Source organism: Pygoscelis adeliae, unplaced genomic scaffold (genome assembly GCF_000699105.1).
Source record: "Pygoscelis adeliae isolate BGI_AS28 unplaced genomic scaffold, ASM69910v1 Scaffold134, whole genome shotgun sequence".
Taxonomy (NCBI): Eukaryota; Metazoa; Chordata; class Aves; order Sphenisciformes; family Spheniscidae; genus Pygoscelis; species Pygoscelis adeliae.
Window position 1 is genome coordinate 2084761 of NW_008824716.1, and position 21464 is coordinate 2106224.

At 36.4% G+C, this 21464-nt stretch overlaps 1 protein-coding gene across 1 annotated transcript in view; it reads left to right on the forward strand.

The window, feature by feature from the left end:
* Window positions 1-21464, forward strand: part of TDRD3 (tudor domain containing 3) — a 70261-nt gene that overhangs the window by 9454 nt on the left and 39343 nt on the right. Inside the window, exons 3-9 of the mRNA XM_009323205.1 lie at window positions 3227-3387; window positions 5468-5609; window positions 13052-13123; window positions 13663-13812; window positions 14517-14657; window positions 18399-18555; window positions 18903-19028. Coding sequence (XP_009321480.1) covers window positions 3314-3387; window positions 5468-5609; window positions 13052-13123; window positions 13663-13812; window positions 14517-14657; window positions 18399-18555; window positions 18903-19028 — 862 coding nt within the window. The 5' untranslated portion in view covers window positions 3227-3313. The remainder of the gene's footprint in view (window positions 1-3226; window positions 3388-5467; window positions 5610-13051; window positions 13124-13662; window positions 13813-14516; window positions 14658-18398; window positions 18556-18902; window positions 19029-21464) is intronic.

The window sequence follows — 21464 nt, forward strand, 5'->3', positions numbered from 1 at the left end:
CTGAACAGTCCCAGTTCTTTCAGCCTTTCCTCATAGGAGAGATGTTCCAGTCCCTTAATCACCTCTGTGGCCCTTTGTGTCCAACGTTTGTGTCCATCCTGTAATAAGTTTGGTCTTTTCCACGAGATCCATGGAAAGGATGGACTTGATGGGCCATTGAGTAACGCTACAGTGGCCTATCAGTCAGTGTTTTAAGAGTTCTAGACTTCACTACTGTCTCCATTATGGGCTGTTTGTTAGGGTTTCTATATCTGTTTAATTTATTACTTTTTCATCCTCTCATCTGTTTTGTATGCTGAATAGCCATTAACCTTTAAAAACATTATAAAATGTACAAAACTTTACAAAGTCGTTAATTTACAAAACACGTATCCATTCATTCCAGATATTATTACAGTTTTGTCAAATTGCAATCCCTTTTTTTAAAGGGTAGAGGTTGTAGAAGTGTTGAAAGAAAGAACTTGCTTTAATCACAAGCCAAACATATTGTCCATTTTTAGAAATAATTAAATTGATCTAGCTGATGTCTTGAAATGTTTTCTCTTTCTTCCCCTTACTGGGGCTGGGGCCGGGGGGGGGAACCCTAGGTGATGTAGAAATTGTCTGATATATTCAACATTACTGTATGAAGTGTTCAAAGTGTTAGTAAGGGAACTGAAAGCTGTGTTTCTATAATGGAAAGTGACTCGCAACCTTAATAGTTGGGATATAACCAGCCATACTATTTAGGTTACTTGGTAATTTACTAGAAATTTTTGTTGGATAAACAAAAATTGTCTCACCTTTTTGTATATGACATTCAGCAGCTGAGTGCTGAAGAGATTTTAGATTGGCTGACTCTGATTAAATGTGTAAGCGTATCTGTTGACCAAAACTGATTTGATTTTTGTTTATTTATTATAATATTTTTTCCCATCTTGGTTCTCACAATGACGCTTTAAAATAACCTACACAAGGAGTACTGGCGTAAGTCTTCTGGATTCACCTGGAATCCAGTGATGGTTGTCCTTGTTCTGCAGGAAGACTGACTTTCTTTTCTCCTGTCACTATGTGCTCAATTTATGTGATGAGAGGGGAAATGAGCTGAACTGGGACTGGGAGATGTGGATGCTCGAAGGTCCTGATTAAGTCCATAAAAATATTTGTGATGTTAATGTGGTATATATGTAAAAAAAACTACACACTTTCGTTCCTCTTTTGCACCTGTTTTCTGAAGTGACATGTAATTTTCTTTGTTAAAGAGGCAGACACTATTATCCAAGCTCAGCAAATGTACAGCTCTGCTTTATTGTAGTGTGTGCTTGACACTGTAGACACAAAACCCTGAACATACTGGCATGTATATTCATCATTAGCCTAGCCCTCATTTCTTTGCACTCCAGATTTTTTAAGGGATCTACCAAACAATTGTTCAAAAGCAAGTACCTAGAACTAGAATTTGCTCAACATTTGTGAAAGAAATTACCATCATACTAAAGCTACTATTCAGCTGAGTGACAAACCTAGTTGTGGTTAACTACAAATGCTTCTCAGTTGCCTAGTGTTTCTTCATCTTTACTTTGAAAACATTGTATAATGTTAAAAACCGCTAGCATTAATTTATGACAAACGTCGACTTTTGTTGAAGCAACCCATGAGTGTGGCACTGTGATTCATTCACTACTATAGAAAGAGTTATTCTATACAAAAAAAATCCAGAAGAGAATTTTTTTGTGTGTGGCTTCTTTGCTGTAGTTAACTGATAGAGGAGGGGAACTTGTTTTCACACTATAGATCAGATTATCCAGTTTTGCTTGTGTTGAAATAAAGGGGGAAAAAAATTCCATTTGTATGAGAAAAAAAAATTAGTCTTTAATTGTTATTGAAAGAAATAAGATTCAGTCAGCATTTACTGAAAATACTGTTGTTCTTATTTATGCTCTTTTCTTCAAATATTCAGTGTTGAAGAAAAAAAGATAGGAAAGCTTCCAAGTTTCAGTAGATTCCAAATAAACATAACTTCTTCAGCTTTTGCGAAATCCTCCATCCCAAATACTGTATTTTCCAAGGTTGGACTTGAAGTCATAAACGATGCAGGTGTGCCTTTAAAATTTTAAATTTATTTGAAGTGTCAGGAATTACATAGACATTTTCATTTATATTACTGGCTATTGTCTCAAGATCACAAAACCATTTAAGAAGTGAACTCTGCAGGGTGCTGCTTTTGCTGCTTTTAGTGACTGTTTTCCTCCTCTTAGTACAATTTCATGCTTTGATGGTATTCCAAAGTGTTTTTCCTTTCTCTTTTGTTCTCATCCTAAATAAAGTTCCTGTATCCTCATCTTCTAATTTATCTACTTTCACTGCTTCTATTCTTTTATTTATTAATTTCTATTTTCTTTACGTATATTCACCTCCTGGTTATCTGCTCTCATTTTGTGTTCTTCTGGGCTGCCTGTTCTGTTTCTCAAAGGGAAGAAGCTGATGAAATGTGCGCTTCTTCATCTTCTCTGCTGTCTCTCAGGTGCTAGAGATCAGTTGAGCAGCAACAGATTATTCATTTTTATTTCTCAGAGGGATCAGAATGACTGTGTACTCAGCTATAACCAAAATGTGATGAAGTGGTTTGGTTGGTTGGTTTTGGTTTGGTTTTTTTGTGGTGTGGGTTGGGTTTGTTTTGTTTTGTTTTTTTACATAAACTGTGGCGTGTATAGGAGGATATGCTGCATTTTTAGGTAACCAACAGATAGTGATGACCGCTGAGGTTGTTACGTTCTGATTGTACCTCTGAAGAAGCTGTATTTCTAGTTAGTGTTTACAAAGTGGTTGTACTTGAAATGTACTCTTGATACAACCAGATAGTCTTCAAAGCTGGCTGTTTCTTTCTTTAGAATACTTTGTCAATGAGATCCTGCGGTACAGCATGTGAAATCTTACCTGGACTCCATCGTATGTTGGAAGTGACAATATTTGTGCTTTTGCTTGTGTGCCTGCCCAACTCTTTTCATTCACTTCTTTTCCATAACTGGTATCGCAGAGATGTATGAAGCATCACAACTGTTTCTCCGAAAATGCCATTTTTATCGTGCTTTAGAATGCACAGTACATGAGTGATAGAAATTGAACATGACTGCCTGATCAAATTACACTTTCCTTTGCCTGGGGGCATCTGTTAGTGTGTCTAGATATTACAGTGTGTTTGCTTCGTGGTGTTAACAGTTTTGTCTTTTCTGTTTTGCATATGTAGCTGGAAGGGCCATGTGTTCTGCAAATACAGAAAATACGCAATGTTGCTGCACCAAAGGATAATGAAGAATCTCAGGCTGCTCCCAGAATGTTACGTTTACAGATGACCGATGGACACACGAGCTGCACAGCTATAGAATACAGTAGCATGTCAAAAATAAGGTGATCAGCTTTGAAAAGAAAGTTTTGCTTTAATACTTAAATATCCTTAAAATAATGGAAGTGTCCTTAGTAATATATGGAAAAATTGCTTGACAAAACAGGTTTCCTTCTCAAATTTTGTATATAAAGGAGAACCTTAAATCCAGCATGCAAAGGTGTATATGAATGTAATTTACAATACTGTTTATGCTGAAGTACATAATGGAAGAAAGTGAATTTTTGCAGCCATCTGCTGAGTCAGTTGACAGGGCACACGGCATTTTGGATATACGCAAACTTGAGCCAAATTCCCAGATTTTATTAGTAGCAGATCGTTTGTCTGACTCTGGTAGCAGGAGTGTTACAGGCCTGACACACCTAACTTAATGCAACTAGTGCTGCTTTACCATGGGCAAGGCTTTAACTTGGATTGAATTAGTAAATATTTCTTCAGTTAAAAATAAAGGGTAAGAGAGCTAATTACTGTTGAACGTGGGGTTTTTTTGTGTTTGGTTATGAAGATGCTGAAAATGATCTCTAGTGTTCGGAGTCATGGTGTGCTTTGCTCTTCACTTTAGTTCAGATTACTTTGATTTAAAAAAAAAATCTTCTTCCTCTCTCTGCTAGCTGCAACAGTTAAATATAGATATAAACTTCATTTTTAAATGTCATCTTTTACTGTTAAACTGCTCCTTCTGAGCAGGAACCAGCTTGCAGTTTAGAGTGATGCTGTCTTAAAAGGTAGAACACTTAATGGTATTTTAATTTTAACTTGAGCCAGCACAACTTGGAATATCATATTCCTATATGAATATATCTGTATGAATGTATATATATCACAAAATACTTAACGAAGAACAATCAGTAGAAGACATAATTTGAAAGCCTTTAGATAAAATCCCAAAAATGTCAGAGATGTGAGCTCTTTTTTTCAAGTAAAGTTGTGTGAAAATTTAATTTGTGTTGTATGTGGTTGTTTCAGATTTGGAGTTGGACTATTAACCTGGAATAATATGCTGGTTTAGTACATAGTGTTTCTTTAAATAAATAAAAACCACAGTTTTCTTTTAAATGACAAGTTCTTCATGACTAGGGTTTCCATGTACCCCTCCCCCCTTTGCATAATTTTAATTTTTTGCTGTATTTCTTTCTTGTCTGTTTTTCCTGACCTCATTTTCTTTGCTTTTATCAGAACAATACTGAAAATCCATTAATATTGCTAAGGTTAATGCCACTAGTGCTGAAATTGGCTGACTCCACTGTGAATGTTCCTCATTGTGTGATATGGTCCTGTGATTGTGACAATAGCTTTAGCATATTTTAAAGAGGTTATTGTCGCTCAGTTGAAAGGTTATAACTGACTGTGTTCTGCTTCTCACAAGAAAAATCATAGCTTTCAGATTGTGCTTCTTGTCATATCTTTCAATTATGGGTGGGAGATGCGTGATTCTTTTATGCATCTGCTGTTGTTTTTCATAGGGTAGAGTCACATGAAAAGAAAGTAAGGTACCGCCTTGTGGGGGTTGACCAGAGAGAGCATCTGTATGTTTTTAAATGATAGAGTAATGAGCACTAGAAGATACATGTGTTATATATTTGTTCTGGTACAGTCCTGGCTGTTAGTAATGTATAGAAAGCTTCTTTTCTAACAGCTCTTTGTTTCTTCCTAAGTTAAATGTCTAAAACGAATGTGAGTATTAACCATCTGGAGATCCTCTATTTATTACATATAAGTGCATCCTAGGACGAGGAACTTAGACAACTGACTTTGAGACATCTTCTGTTAGCCTAAACAAATCACATCCTTAGTTTGGTACTTTTAAATTGGATTTTAACCAGACATACAATTGGCAAACATTCATCTCTGTTAGAATCTGATTTGCAATATGGCATTTTTGTGTAATGAATGAGAAGTGTTCCAACAAAGCTATTGAAAAGTACCGTGCATACTGAAGGTATTATTGCAAATGTTTTTGATGCTAATTTTTTATTATGAAATATGATAATGCTAGCAGTATAATAAGAGTAGAATTTTATATGGTTTTGGTGGCAGAATATTAATAAACGTATTTGAAATATTTGGCTTTGTTTCTACTTCTAGCCTGAACACTCCACCTGGAACAAAAATTAAGCTTTCAGGAATTGTTGAAGTGAGAAATGGATTCTTACTGTTGGATGACAGTAACACAGCAGTTCTCGGAGGTGAAGTGGAGCATCTTATAGAAAAGTGGGAATTACAAAGGGTGAGGTAACACCACTGGAAATGCTTGTCTTACAGGATGCATATTACATTTAATGACATCAAGCTTAATGTGTTGACTGTGAACTTTCATATGATAAGCTTTTACAACTTTACTGTCCCAATATTTTTAGGGATGCAGCCAAATACATGCAATTAGGTCTTTCGTATAATGTTGCAAATGAAGGAATTATAAGTGATCTTTGCATGGGAACCGATTCCTTTTGTAGTCTGTAAGGATTGAAAACATTAATCAAACGTATTAAATTTACTTTAGTGCAGTCATGGGTGGTTGCTTTCCTAAACAGTGTGTTTGGTACCAAAATGTTACAGAATGATGCCTTATACAATTACAGTCTGCAGACTATATTTTTGAGGCAAAAAAAATATAGTAAGTGTATTGTATAGTAAGTGTAAGCATTGAAGTTGGTAACCTTAAATATGAATTCTGTATTGCAGATTTCATTAGCACTTTAGGTAAATTTGTGATTAGAAAGACAAATTGGAGGTTTTAGAATCTTTCAACAAGCCATAAATGCTTGTAAGACCCTTTACTGCGTTTTAGCCTGGTTCCTGTCCCAATAGAACAAAAGTTGGTGCAGGAAGACTTTTTCACACATTTCCTCACAAATGAGTGGAAGATCCTAGGGCAGGAAGTTGTGACCCTGCTGTAAACAGTCAAAATACTTACTGGATCAACTATCACTACTACACACACACCTCTCTCTATATTTTTGCATCCACATCTATGAAACAGAGTAGCTGCCTATGAACATGATGGTCATTTCTATGTAAAGTACTTCTTGTGTTGTTGCTGATACTAAGTTTGGGACAGCCATTTTTGTTACAGCTAGCCGCCTTCAGTGTTGGTTTGCGTTTTATAGATTTGAGCAAACTGGGCCAAAATTTATTTGAACGTTTGAGTTACACCGTGTCCACTGTAGTAGATTCTGTTTGGCATCCTTTTTTGTGCTTTTATAGTTGAAAACAGCTTTTTGAAAACATTCTTGGTTTTAAATGAAGCTGCCTGTTTGATTAAAAAGAAGGTTCTGGGGCCAACAGCAGAAACTTCGCATTTTATTGTTTCTATTCATATTTAGTATCAAGTCTTGTGAGTTCTCTCTCCGGTTAAAAAACACTAAGTTTTAAGATTGATGGGGATGGAAGAGAGACACATAGAAGAAACGCATTCTTAAGAATGCCATCTAGCTGGTAAGAGAAGGGTCAATAGAATCTGTTAGCTTTATTGGTGATATTTTGGACAGTCTCTTTTCATGTTTCTTCTATTTGTTTTCATGTTTCTTCTATTTCTTCTATCTAAACAAATAAGTTTGCTTTTGAGGTCGATGTCAAGAAATAACTCAGAACACGTTCTGTTTACAAGAAAGCAAACCATTTAATAGCCATTGGTGTGCTGCTGACTACAACAGCTTTCAGCACTTGTTAGCCAGTTCTGTTGGCTTTATGTGATATGCTTAAAAAGGAGGTAACTAAATTTTCACTGATTTACTCTGGTAAGACAAAGTATAGAAAGTTAACTATTGCCTATTGCTATCCCCTCAATTCTCTGGTTCCATCTTGCAATTTGCCAGAGTATTGTTTTCTTTTTCTTGTTGACCAGCCCACAGCACACAATCGTGTTCCCAGCATGAATGTGGCCATGTCAGGAAAGCTGTGGGTGACAAGAAATCAGTTTGGACAGGTGAACCATGACCACTGGAAATCATAGTTTCAGTTCTATATCCGGACTGACAGCTAGACAGATAGGTCTCAAACAAGTCTATAGAAGCCAGATGCTACTTTGATAGCAGTTTCCTCATGAACTCAATGTTTCTGTCCTGTTCAGAAAGCTTTACAGAAGAGAATGGTTGACAAATAAGCGAGGTCGTCAACTCTCAAAGATACTTAAGCGAGGACATTGCCACTACTTGTCTTATCTTGCCACTGAAGCTTAAATGAAATGCTGAACTGTGTTTGCATAAAAAGACAGGAAACTTGTATTTGTGTGACTATTTCAAATTACTTGTTTTGAAGCCAGGTTTTTTTCTCTCCACTACAATGTCTGAGAAGTGTTAATTGGGCTTCTTGTGTAGATGATGAAATAAGTTTCTTTTATATTTATTTAAAAAGTTAGTGCTATTAAGTCAAATAATATTACAAAACTTTAGAATTAAAGTTGTTTGTCCAGTCTTAAATTATTGCTTTTGCAACTACCTGTCAGCTTCTAGTTGCATAGTTGCATTACTGTTTTGTTCCATTCAGAACGAAGTTTGAAATTGCTTTTGGGAGGAATCAAGTTTTAGTAATGAAAGACTCGCACTATGAATATAGTGTATGTGGAACAAATGCAGTATTATCATACTGCATGTGGAATAAATGTGGAATTCCTTGTAGCATTCAATTTTATCATAACGTAATTCTTGCCTAGAAATTTCAATTTTTTTTTAAGTGTCCCTGTTTAAGTGACAGTAAATAAATAAATAAGGAGTAAATGAGAATGCTACTGTGTGATCTTTTTTCTAGACTATTTGGAAATAAAAGTTAATGTGTCATGGACTTCTTTAGGTGAGAATACAGTTCCAAATAATTATTGCTTCATAGTGTTCCTAGTGTTCTGGTGGTGACTGGTGTTTCAATCAGTGAGGATCAGTATCTGCAAGATATTCCTGGTGCCCTTCTTATGAAGGAAGAGTACTTTGTATTGGTATTACTCAAAATATCAGATGATATGTAAGTGAAGGCTGAAGCAAATTTTCCTGAGGTGATGGGTGAGACTGTTTGGTAGGTCCTTATATTTTAAAAACATAGAATCTGTCAAATTATGGCTTATCTAAAAGTGAAGTTCTCTAGTATACTTAATGGTTCTTCCATTTTGGTGAAGGTGAGGCTAAATACTGAGGTATCTGATGGGAAAAGGGAGTAGTTTTATGTATACTTCAAAATTCATATTGGAAAGAAGTGTGAGGGTATAATAGTATATCATATCTAGAGTTCAGTCTCAAATTGTAAACCTTTGTTTCTTAAGAGATCCCCTAGGAAATATTTTTTTAATGTCACAATCCAAATACAGCAGAAAGGGTAAAAGAAGCATACTAAATGTATTTATAACAAACTTTGTTGTAAATGATAGTTACTGCTGTGCTACAAGCAAATTTAATTGTAAGTTGAAAAATATTGTTCTTGTTGCCAGTTTGCTTTTTATTTGGTGCAAAGTGAAATTTAATTTCCAAAGCAGTTGTTCTCACTTCTCAGCAGACAGTGCTACCTAAGAAGAAAGTGTCAAGGCTGTTACTTACCATTAGGCAGAGCTCTTTCATTCTGGATAACAATTTTATGCAATAAATTGTTATGATTCAAAATCCATGTAGCTGAATGTTAGTAAATATGCAGTCAATTTTTAACTGCTTTTTTGCTACTTGCCAAATTACACTTTTGAGCAGTAGTTTAAACAGTCTTTTTCTTGTATGTGTTCCCTTGATTCTGATTTGGGAAAGAAAAGAAAAAAAAAAAAAAAGGTGTGACCTTAAGCTTAAGCATGTTCTTCCTGATTATAGGACATGAGGAATTAACTATGATAAAATGCTCGAGTTCTTAGGCTATCATATAACTATTTTTATTATGATTTGATTCAGTGCTGGAGTTCATTCCAGAATTGCCTATGTTTCTCTAGATCAAAACAAAAAAAAAAGTGCAGGGCTTATTGGACCTAGAGTCCCTACCCTGGGGAAGCAAAGAGGCTTCGTCATGAAATGGCTGTTGTACTGTGCTGTTTCAGTTAATAGGTAAATCCAGTTGGCGGCCGGTCACGAGGGGTGGTCCCCAGGGCTCAGTTTTGGGGCCGGTCCTGTTCAATATCTTTATCAATGATCTGGATGAGGGGATTAAGTGCACCCTCAGTAAGTTTGCAGACGACACCAAGTTGGGCGGGAGTGTTGATCTGCTCGAGGGTAGGAAGGCTCTGCAGAGGGACCTGGACAGGCTGGATCGATGGGCCCAGGACAACTGTATGCGATTCAACAAGGCCAAGTGCCGGGTCCTGCACTTCGGCCACAACAACCCCATGCAGCGCTACAGGCTTGGGGAAGAGTGGCTGGAAAGCTGCCTGGCGGAAAAGGACCTGGGGGTGTTGGTCGACAGCCGGCTGAACATGAGCCGGCAGTGTGCCCAGGCGGCCGAGAAGGCCAATGGCATCCTGGCCTGTATCAGAAATAGTGTGGCCAGCAGGAGTAGGGAAGGGATCGTGCCCCTGTACTCGGCACTGGTGAGGCCGCACCTCGAATACTGTGTTCAGTTTTGGGCCCCTCACTACAAGAAGGACGTTGAGGTGTTAGAACGTGTCCAGAGAAGGGCAGCGAAGCTGGTGAGGGGTCTGAAGAACAAGTCTTATGAGGAGTGGCTGAGGGAACTGGGGTTGTTTAGCCTGGAGAAAAGGAGGCTGAGGGGCGACCTCATCGCTCTCTACAACTACCTGACAGGAGGTTGTAGCGAGGTGGGTGTTGGTCTCTTCTCCCAAGTAACTAGTGATAGGACGAGAGGAAATGGCCTCAAGTTGCGCCAGGGGAGGTTTAGATTGGATATTAGGAAAAATGTCTTTACCGAAAGAGTGGTTAAACATTGGACCAGGCTGCCCAGGGAAGTGGTTGAGTCACCATCCCTGGAAGTATTTAAAAGACGTGTAGATGAGGCGCTTAGGGACATGGTTTAGTGGGCATGGTGGTGTTGGGTTGACGGTTGGAGTCGATGATCTTAGAGGTCTTTTCCAACCTTAATGATTCTATGATTCTATACAGGAAGGTATGAGCGTGCTACAGTGATCAGCCCTTGGTTAGCCTGTAATTCTAAGGCAGCACTTTAAGTGAACTGATTGAAAGTAAAGCAGAAATTGGTTTATGATTTCTGCACTTGTGTGCTTTGTTTTGAATAATTTATTGAATACTTTACCAGTGTTTTTTACTCCAAGGCATGAGGAAAAGGATTTTTAATTTCTCTTTTCAGCCTTGAAAGGAATTAAGAATCATAATAAATAAATACTATATTACATTTTATTAATTATATTTATATATTAGATAGTATATAATGTATATTATATATAATAAATATACACATTATATATAATTATATATATTTTTATATATACACATTATATAATAAACCATAAATTATTTAGAAAATGGTCTTTGGTTCCTGAATAAAAGTAGTTAACTTGAAAAGAGTGGACCAAAAGTTTTGATTTGGCTATTAGTTAGCCAAATTAATCTCTTACTTATTTTAGGAAATTCTCTGATTTTATAATGGCTTAAAGCATATTCACGTTTATGCTACTGTTCTCACATGATGGAATTAAATCAATTTTACATCAGGGTAATAAATATGGAGGTTAATACCATATATAGCCTTCAGTATTTAAAACTTTCTTTGCCGCTGGGGAGTAGTAAATGATGTATGTAATCATGGATGACTGTCCCAGTGGGAAAAAAGGAACAATAAGAAATGAAGATGGTGAAGCAGATGCATTATAGGAAATACAGTTTTGAAGCATTTTAACAGCATTAAGGGCCTATTCTTCCTTTTTCCACTTCTGCCTGAAACAAAATATTAATTGTAATACGAAATAATACATAACCAAATGTCGATTCCAGTGAATTTCATTCTCTTGCAGGTTGCTGCTGTTGTCACAATTTGTAAAGAAAAAGTGTATCAATGTTGTGGTTTCGGCAGGGATAGAGTTAATTTCCTTCCTAGTAGCTGGTACAGTGCTGTGTTTTGGATTTAAGACAAGAACAGTTTTGATAACGCACCGATGTTTTAGTTGTTGCTAAGTGGTGCTTACACTAGTCAAGGACTTCTCAGCTTCCCATGCTCTACTGACTGAGAAGGCTGCAGGTGCACAAGAAGCTGGGAGGGGGCACAGCCAGGACAGCTGACCCAAACTGGCCAAAGGGACATTCCGTACCATGTGACGTCATGCTCAGTACATAAACTGGGGGAAGCTGGCCGGGGGGGCCGCTGCTCGGGGACTGGCTGGGCATCGGTTGGCGGGTGGTGAGCAATTGCACTGTGCATCACTTGCTTTGTGTATTATTATTATTATTTTATTCTATTTCAATTATTAAACTGTTTTTATCTCAACCCATGAGTTTTTCTCACTTCTACTCTTCCAATTCTCTCCCCCATTCCACCAAGGACGGGGGGCGGGGGGAGGAGTGAGCGAGCGGCTGTGTGGTACTCAGTTGCCGACTGAGGTTAAACCACAACAATCAACTATGAACAGATATATTAACACAATGTTTTACAAATCCATCTTTTTACTGTTGTTGGCGACTAGTAATTTGTATTATTTGAGAATGGTTTGTTTTCAGGCCTAGGTCACTGATCACCTGATGGTGGCTAAGAGTTTAGAGTCCTTCTAAATTACGTATCAGTAATTGTTGTGCTTATTGTTATGGTCTTTATGATCCAAAGATCTGCGGATCAATTTAGCATATGTACCATAGTTTTCATAAGGCCATAGGGGAAACTTCCTAGTGGCACAGTATTTTGTTTCCAACAGTGGCAAAAAGAGATGTTTTTTAGGGAGAGCACACAGCTTGAACTCATACAGTCTTGGCATCCAGAATTGTTGTATTATGTTTTATCAGGGGATACAATCCTGACTAATCCTATTAGTACTTGCTTATGCATGAGTTCATGAATTTCACAGAATGTTTGAGGTTGGAGGAGACCTCTGGAGGTCACCTGGTTCAACACCCCTGCTCTAGAAGAGCCAGCTAGAGCCAGTTGCCCAGGACGATGTCCAGACGGCCTTTGAATATTTCCAGGGATGGAGACTCCACAACCTCCCAGGGCAACCTGTGCCAGTGCTCGGTCACCCTCACGGTAAAAAAAGTGTTTTCTGATGTTCAGAGGGAACCCCCTGTGTTTCAGTTTGTGCCCATTGTCTTTTGTCCTGTCACTGGGCACCACTGAAAAGAGCCTGGCTCCATCTTCTTTACACTCTCCCTTCAGGTATTTGTGTAGATTGATAAGATCCCCCTGAACCTTACCTTCTCTAGGCTGAATTGGTCTGATCCCTTTTTAAGCGTGTTGAAACGGTATGCCTTTACAACCCCTAGTGGCAGCAAATTCACTGGACGCTATGTAAAGAAACATCTGCTGCCTATTTGTGTGCTGCTTTGTTCTGTTAGTGTAGATTTTGGTATATAACTGAATTTTCTGCATTTGCTGTATGTGTTGCCTTCATGATTTTGCAAATTTTCATTATTTTCTTCGTCTCCCTGCTCCTCATCTGACTTTCTCCTTAAGTTAAGTGCCCAGTATTTTAAGTATCTTTTTTTTAATGCTTAAAATGTTCATCTTGCAAGTTTCATATACTTTCTGAAATAGAGATGTTTATCATATAATCTGTTTTCTGTTTGCAATATATTAAGCAACAATTTTCTTTTACAGAGTTTAGCAAAACACAATAGGAGTAACATTGGAACGGAAGGTGGCCCTCCCCCTTTTGTACCTTTTGGGCAGGTATAGTGTACTTCTCTCTGTCATTTTGTAAAACAACCTGTATCATGATATTTAGGGGACCTGGTTCCAGTTGGGTAAATGCTATCAAAACACCTTAGATCATGATGACTTGGATCCAAAAAATGTGCCTGTTTTAAAAAAAATTGCATTGATCCTGTCACTTTGTTGTGCCAATTTATATTTAACGTTTTTCCTCTCAATTTCAAACTTAAAAGTTTATTTGGTATGTGTAGCCTTTGACTCTTCTGGTTAGATCCTGTAGGCATTAACATAGTCCCCTTTTAAACGCCAAAGGTATTTACAAGAATTACATTACATAGCTACATCATGAACTAATCTTAAAATGTAAAAGTCATTCTTTTTGGCCTTTCTAGTGGCCAAAGGAGTGTACTTTCAGCAAAGACACCTAGATGTTCTAGGTGTACTTTTTGCAACATACTCTTTATCTGAAGTTGTGCTACTCTAAGGGAATAATACTTTATTTTTTTCAAATGAGAGTAGGCAGAAGAGTTAATTAAAACTTTCTTTTGCGTTTTCAGAAATGTGCATCTCACGTGCAAGTGGATAGCAGAGAGCTTGATCGCAGAAAGACTCTGCAAATGACAAATACTGTAAAAACTGTTGTGGACAACGATGAATTTGAAAAGCAGAGAACAGCTGCTATCGCAGAAGTGGCAAAGAGCAAGGAGGTTAGAATGCATGTGTTGCAGCGTTTTACTTACTGTGATTGATCTTTTCTTGTTACTTTAAGTATTTCTCTCTTAAATGACAAATGCTTTCTGATGTTTGCCTGCTTATAACTCTACTCGCGTATCTTTAAAAAGATGAATCAAAAACAGAGTGTCCTTTTGGATTCATGGGTATGTTCTTATTTTAATAAAGCTAATAAATGTATCATAATGTTTTATTTTGGATGTGATTTTGACTTGATACCACTATTAAAAAATGTGTTTTTTACAATTTAGCTAATGAGATTTAAGTAATAAATACAGGTTATCAATTTTCATCTGCTTTTTTCAAGTCTCAAAACCCTGTGATTTACTGCATGCAGTCTTGAAAGAATATCTAGGAAGTTTAGTTCTAACGTGTCAGGTTTTTATGTCCTCCCTTGGTTTTCCTTTTAGTTTATTTTTCAGATTTGCTTGGTAAGTCATAAAAACTAGAATTATATACCCTTTTTACAGCCTCATTTGGGCATAGGGGAAAAAATACCTACCTAATAAATTAATCTTTTTCGTGTGTGTAAATTAGTGCTTTATTTGTTGATGCGAAACATAATCATAAAAAATACAGCTGCATCAAATTTACTGCACTTTTTCTACTAGCTAAATATTAAGGTTTATTTTCATAAGTTCTGTTTACTGAAATGTTATTTTTTTGTGCTTATCTAAAGACCAAGACGTTTGGAGGAGGTGGTGGTAGTAGCCGAAGTAATCTCAGTGTGAGTGCTGGAGGGAATCGAAACAGGGAACTGTTCCAGAAAGATAAGATAACAAAACCCGAGGGAAAGAATGAAGGTGTCTACCGAGAACTGGTAAGGTGGAAGACTTAAATGGAACCTTAAACGTGTACTATTAAAAAACAAAAACCCAAATGTAATAAAACTAAAACCAGAAGACCCTGAGGAATAAGGGCTTTCCTTTAAATGTATTTTGAAGTCTGTTTAGAACACGTAGGGTGCTTTTGTACCTTACTGAGATAGTTATGAGTTTCAATGTGATTCTTCTACAAAAAAAAAAAAAAAACAACCAAACAAAAAACCCCAAACAAAAATTAATGTCCTCTTATCCAGTAAAATTTAAAACCAAGTCCTCACAAAAGAAAAGTAGTAGTATATGTGGTATAGGACATTACAGTATAGTTTTATTTTCTTGTTTAAATAAGCTTAGCAGTTTTGCATGTTAACACTTATTAATTCATTTTAGGCAGGAAAACTTTCATCTTTCAATTCCAACACATCAAATAATATTTTAATGTAGCTTTTCATCTGAATTAATTTAATATTTATTTTAAGAATCTGTTTTAAACCATTTCTTTGACATTGAGAAAACCAAGTGGTAGTCTGATACTTAAAATAACAAAGTAGAAATACTTTTGTTGTGACATGGGAATGTCATGCTTAAATGGTCACAAGTAATGTTTCCTTTTGAGTAAGGTGGGTTACCGTTGGAGAATATTAACTGTGCCCCTTAATCCAAAACGTTGCTTTCCAATGTATTTCATAACTTTATACTTACTGAGAAGTGTTCTTTGGGATCACTGCATTGAATTAAGTGGGTGTAAGGTGAGCAGTTATGGAAGTTTCTGTTTGGCTTACTTCAGCAATCTAAAAGTTTATGATGGAGGAAGTATTTGTTATCAAGAACAACTCTGGAGAGAAATTTCCAAGTATGCAATAACAATTAATGATTCTGATTTGAGCAATGAAAGCAGACTGAAAGAGGCATCGCAACAATGTAGTAACTCAGTAAACCAGTATTAAAATATTGATTATAAATATCACTTATTGTTGATTATTTTCCACCTTACTTACTTTTACCAAAAGTTTAACAAATTTAAGGAAAGACATTTAGGAACAGTAACTGCCTGTTATAATTTTGTTTGTATAGTATGTGTCATCATCTCGCAGCAGGGAGAGCCTCCAGAAGTGCTGCCTTCAGCACTGTCCTCACAAATGTCAGTATAGAGTTGTAGAAGCACAAGCTGAAAGGACATCAAGAGGTCATTTAGTCATCCCTCTGCCCAGTGTAGCACCAGTGGTACACCTTGTCATTCTTGACAGCTGTGTCTTGAGCTAAATAGACTTCAAAAAAGACCCCAAACAGACAAGCAAAAACCCCAACAAAAAAACCCCACGAAATTTAAATTGAGTAATTGTTTAAAGTATTGTGTTTTCTGTTTTCTTCTATGAACTGCAGGAAATTTATCTTACATTGCACTGTAAAATGGCAGTACTTCCAACTTATCAAAACATAGTATTACGTCGTTTAGCATATCTAGGTGCTGCTTAAAAGAAGCAAGTATGAACCCACTAAGCCTATGTAGAAAGCCTTCTTCTGTTATAATTAATGATTTTTAGATCTTAACGCAATGGATAACAAATTTGTTTTGTCTTTTTAGAATTGTAACATCAAGTAGATTTGACTGTTGACTTTCATGTACATTGTTGACTTGCGTGTGTATTTAGAAATGGTTAAAGGTTTCTAATCCATCTGGTGTGTTACCTTCCAAGAAACCTGAAGCACTGTATCTTTACCTACAAAACAAGAAACAAAGTAATTTTTCCTGTTTATTCGTAGACAGACAATAGATTGTGGAGGTCAATCATCCTCCTCTCTTAATAGTTCTTATAGATATGTCCTGCAATTTTCTTTGCCTTTCCAGTTTTGTATAGGAGGAGCAAGATTTGTGCTGTGTAAATGAAGTTGAAGGGAGAGTTTTTGACATCCAAAGATACTTAAGATACTACCTCCTTTCTCAAACAGTCTTTGTATCTGGGAAATTGCTGTTCCCTTGGGTATCAAGTTGTGACCTATCCAAGATTATTTTTTATCCATAGCTGAGAGTACAGGTACTGTATATATGAGTCTTCATTTCTTACTGGTCTTTGAACGTAGCTGTCATGCACAGAATTTCCACCATTGAAAAGAGGTGATGCAGCACTAATGGCTAGAAGTTCTCTTCTCATCCAAACCAACTACTTGCCTACAAAGGGGAGAAGAGTGAAGCAGATTTGCTGAGGAAGTACTTCTCTCTGGACCCCTGTTGCCATGCAGAAGAATGTAGGAGAATGGCCCAGAGGAGGAACTATTATATTCTGTCATTAAAACATTACTTAGGCAACTTGAAGTCAAACTCAAGTGGGATGATGATTCCCTGTAGACACTGAGGTCATGTTTCTGCCTCATTGGTCTTCAAAGACCTTTTAAATTGCTATTCCTTTACTTAGTCAGTCTTTGGACAGTGCCCATTACAGTGATTTTTGCATAGCTAAGCATAGTTACGGAAGTTATTTGAGTTTTTTAGTTATTTACAAATTACTGTATTGAGATACCTCTGTATTGAGATAGCAATCTCAAACACTGATTTTGTGTCTCTGCCCGCAGAAGGAGACCTGCTCATACCAGTTTTTCCAGAGCACAGCGTGTAGCTGGAATTAAGACAAGAAGTGAATGTATTAAAACATCAGGAGAAATGAGGAGTGGAGAAATTATATCATAAGGCTGTGGAAAACAGGGGAGAGGAAGGGTTAAATGTTATTTGTCGTACAGCTCTTGTACAGTTGTAATTTAAATCATTATAGCAATAGAAGTTCATGTTCTTTTAAGCAGTGAGAGAAAGAAGGGTTTGTATATCTTGGAGGTTCGATTCCATTTGGTTTGTTGTTTGTTTGGGGTTTTTTTTGTTTTGGAGGGTCACAGTATGACTGTTTTGGAACCTGCAGACAAAATGTTATGTTCATGAGACTCTGGTTAAGAATGTATTTGGTTACAGCTGTTGCAGTAGGTGGATAACTGGCATTATTTTCATTGGGTATGGGATGAGGAAGGCTAGAGGGCCTAGTCCCATGTCATATTTAGTGCATGTAGGTCTGTCCGCACTGGAAGAGGCAGCTCTCACTTGAGTGCTTTGAAGCACAGTGCAGAAGTAAGGTTATTTTCTGTAATTAATGCTCTGTGATTCCTGCTTTGCCTTTTTGTCATCATGCTCTATACAGTTTAGAATAAGAAAGCCTGTATTTCTGCAGAAGTAAACTGTATTTCTTTGCTTTCTTCTACAGAACCTTTAGCAATTATATTTTCTCCATGTTTTAAAAAGTGTATAACTGGGCTTTGTATTGTCTGTAAAAGTTGTGAAAGGGTTCAAAGAGGAACAAATGGCTAGTTTTTATACCAGTATCACTTTGAGATATTCCCTTTAGTTTTCATCTCAGAGAAAGTGTATTACAGTCTGTTATACTATTCCAGTGTGCAGTAAAGGATGGGGTAGACTACGGGAATTTGTGCTTGGAACCACATAATATTAGAACTGAAAACTGATGAATTAAAAATCATCATCATAATAATATTAAAAATAAACCCCTCTACTGGCCGATTGTTTGGACCTAAGAGAGATCGTATGTGAAGATTTTACATAGAACTGAAATATTTATCATCAGTGAAATATGAAATAGTGTTTCAATTAAAAATTAATGAAAAATTAAAGTCAAATCTAGTGGTTTTATAGAGTGTCTGTTGTATCTTATGATTAGTTCTGTACGTACCTTTTATTTCAGGTTGATGAAAAGGCTCTAAAACACATAACAGAGATGGGTTTCAGCAAAGAAGCAGCAAGACAGGCACTTATGGATAACAGTAACAACCTAGAGGCGGCATTAAATTTTCTTCTGAACAGCAGTAAACAGAAACCTATTCAGGGACCACCACCTAGAGGTAAAACTTTCAAAGAAATGCTTTAAAGCAGCGTTTACAAGCAAAGGAATTTGTGTATGGTGGATTACTAATGTAGTTATAGAAGGGCGTATCTGCATAGAATGCATTGCAAACCTGAAAGCAAATACTTAGAAAAGGCCTCTGTGTATTGTATTTTTGTCAAAATTTTTGAATTTGAAGTCACAGATTTGAATATCCTTAAATGGAAAATATCTGTATCTGTTTTGTCTGTGATAGAATTTTTTAAAGACAGAAAATACGAACATTTGATGAATCAAATAAAAAAAAGTGTGTACACTTTTTTATTTATTTATTCCCCAGTCACAAATAACTTCTGATGTTTACAGGTAAAGGGAAGGGCCGAGGCCGAATAAGACCTGAAGATGAAGAAGAGCTAGGAAGCGCCAGACCGTCTGCACCAAGCACGCTGTTCGATTTCTTGGAATCCAAAATGGGTACTCTAACAGTAGAGGGTAAGTTATTGAAATTAATGTATCTGGAACCAATATTGGACAGTGCTGGTGGAATTTTGTTTCCTAACTTTGTCATCTAGAAGGTGGTTCCTAGAACTTGCTCCACAGTTAGCCATAAAAAAACCAAGGAGTGCTAGAGAGCTATTCATCTCCTTTAAAGAGAGGTCAAAGAAACCGCACTGTGGTGGTTTGTACGTCTGTCTTGATTACAGAAGAGCTTAGGGTGTTTGTTTCAGGCTTACATGTCTAAAAAGTCAGTAATTTTGAAATAAGGTGACATAAATCCCAGTTTGTTAATCTGATTTGATAAAGGCTCTTGCAACTTTAATGTACTTCCATGTTGTTCAGAAGTAAATAAAGAAAAAAGCCATAATTGCAGTCCTCCTTCCCCAGTTTATAAACAGTATGTTTTGCATGCTGCCCAGTTAAGAGTTTAGTAATTGTGGTAAGTGTAGTTGTTTTTGTATTCCCTCTCTCTGGAGGGGGAAAAAGGAAAAAATCTTTTTGGCTGCTGTAAAATGTTAAACAACTATTTTCTCCTGGTTTTCCTGTTTAATAACTAAGGACTGAGGGAAAGGTAGGCTTTTAGAAAGAGTGAAGCCAAATAATCCCTCAGATTTAATGCAAAAGATTTGGGATTTTTCTTTAATGTCCTTTTAGTTACTTTTCTTTCTTAAGAAGCCATACAAGAATGTAGTCTATGCACCAGGATGTCTGTTTAGGTCTAAATCTTTAAGTACTTTGGAAACGTTGACAGATGCATTAAAAGAAAAAAGAGGAAATTCCATATATCCTGAGGTTTCTAGAGGCTGCTATAATATTAAAGTAAAACTCGTGGTAAGGTCAGTAATAAATGGAGATCATTTTTTCTTTTGGGTATGGCCTTGGAGGTGTGTCAGTGACCAACATGAAATGAAATTATCTGCTTCCATTATTTAACGTGAAGGTTTTGTGATGGAGTTGTAATTTTTTTTTTCCCCTATAAAATGGCACCTATCATAAAGGGTGAGAAAAAGGTCATACTAGTTCATATGAACTGTTTGATATTTTGGAGTTTTCTAAGGAATGAGTGCATTTAAGGAAACACTGCATTTATATGTAATTATTTTTTTAACTTAAGTTCCAAAATAGTCTTTGTCGACTGTTAATAATGGACTCTTGCTTTGTGTATTTTCACTGGATTTAGGATTAAAAAAAAAAAAAAAGTAAGGGGGCGGGGGAATGTAATATGGAAAAAGTAGAAAACAAGCTTGTGGTAAATGAAAGTGAACCAGTTGCCCTGTTGGGAAAGGTATGAATGGCTGTAATGTCAGTAGGCACCTGCATCTGAAATGCAAGTAGAACATCCTCTTCGCTCTGGTTAGTCAAGTGAAAGATCTTTTATTGAATATATTATTTTTGTTTGTAGCCTATATGTATTAAAAATGTGTAAATATTTGTCTTTTTCTGCTATAGCAGTGAATTTAAGGTTAGTTGTCTTTGAGAGTCATTATTGAATTAGAAATGAAAACATGAAGCCTTGTATACTCTCAGTTCATCAAAACACCAGTTTCTGTGAGAATTATTAGGACTATCTGCTTTCCATTAAATGCATGGCATATTTTTTTTCAAGAGTTATTATTGTTAGATCTTTCGGATGTTTGAATCTGCACATTTACAGTTGCTACTTGCATAAGCAGTATAGCATTTTGCATTAATGTATTTGAATATTTTTTGCAGCCTGTAGCAACTAAAAGCGTATTCAGGTGGAAGGAAACACACCAGTCTAGAGATTCAGTTCTTGGAGCTGTACAGAGGATGCCTTTATCCAAAAAAGAGGAAGCAGCAGCAAAGAAAAAGGACGCACGTTTTGTCATAGAAAACTTGCCTCAACAAATGGGCTCAGGAGTTAGTTCACTAACTAGCGAACCCAGGGGTCTCTTGCTGCTGCTAGTAGAATTAGATGCACTGTGAGTCACTAAACTTTTTATGGTGTGCTAAGTGTTAACTATGAACAGAAAGGCATCTGCGTATAAATGTGATAGCTTATAGTTCTTTTGATAGCAAATACTATATTGTTGCTGTATCTAGGTTGAGTTTCATTGCAACAGTGTCTTTTTTTTTTGGCCTGCAAAACAAGTGATTTTAAATAGCTAAATATTGTTTTATATTTTAGTTGGGTCTAGGTCTTACTAAAACAGTTTGTAGAAAGTGAACAAAAAAGTTATAATAGAGTTCCTTTTCTTATGTATGTTGTTTATAGTTTGTTTATGGTGAGTAGCCACAAGTTTATGGCTTTCTTTATGAAACAAAGCTAGTTGTAGATCAAACATTTATATCATGAGTCTTCACTGTTTTTGTCAGAAATTCAAAATATTTAAAGAAAATACCTGTCAAATATACAAGCATTCTGCATTAGTTGATACAATTTTGTAAACTGTTTCAGTAATTAATATA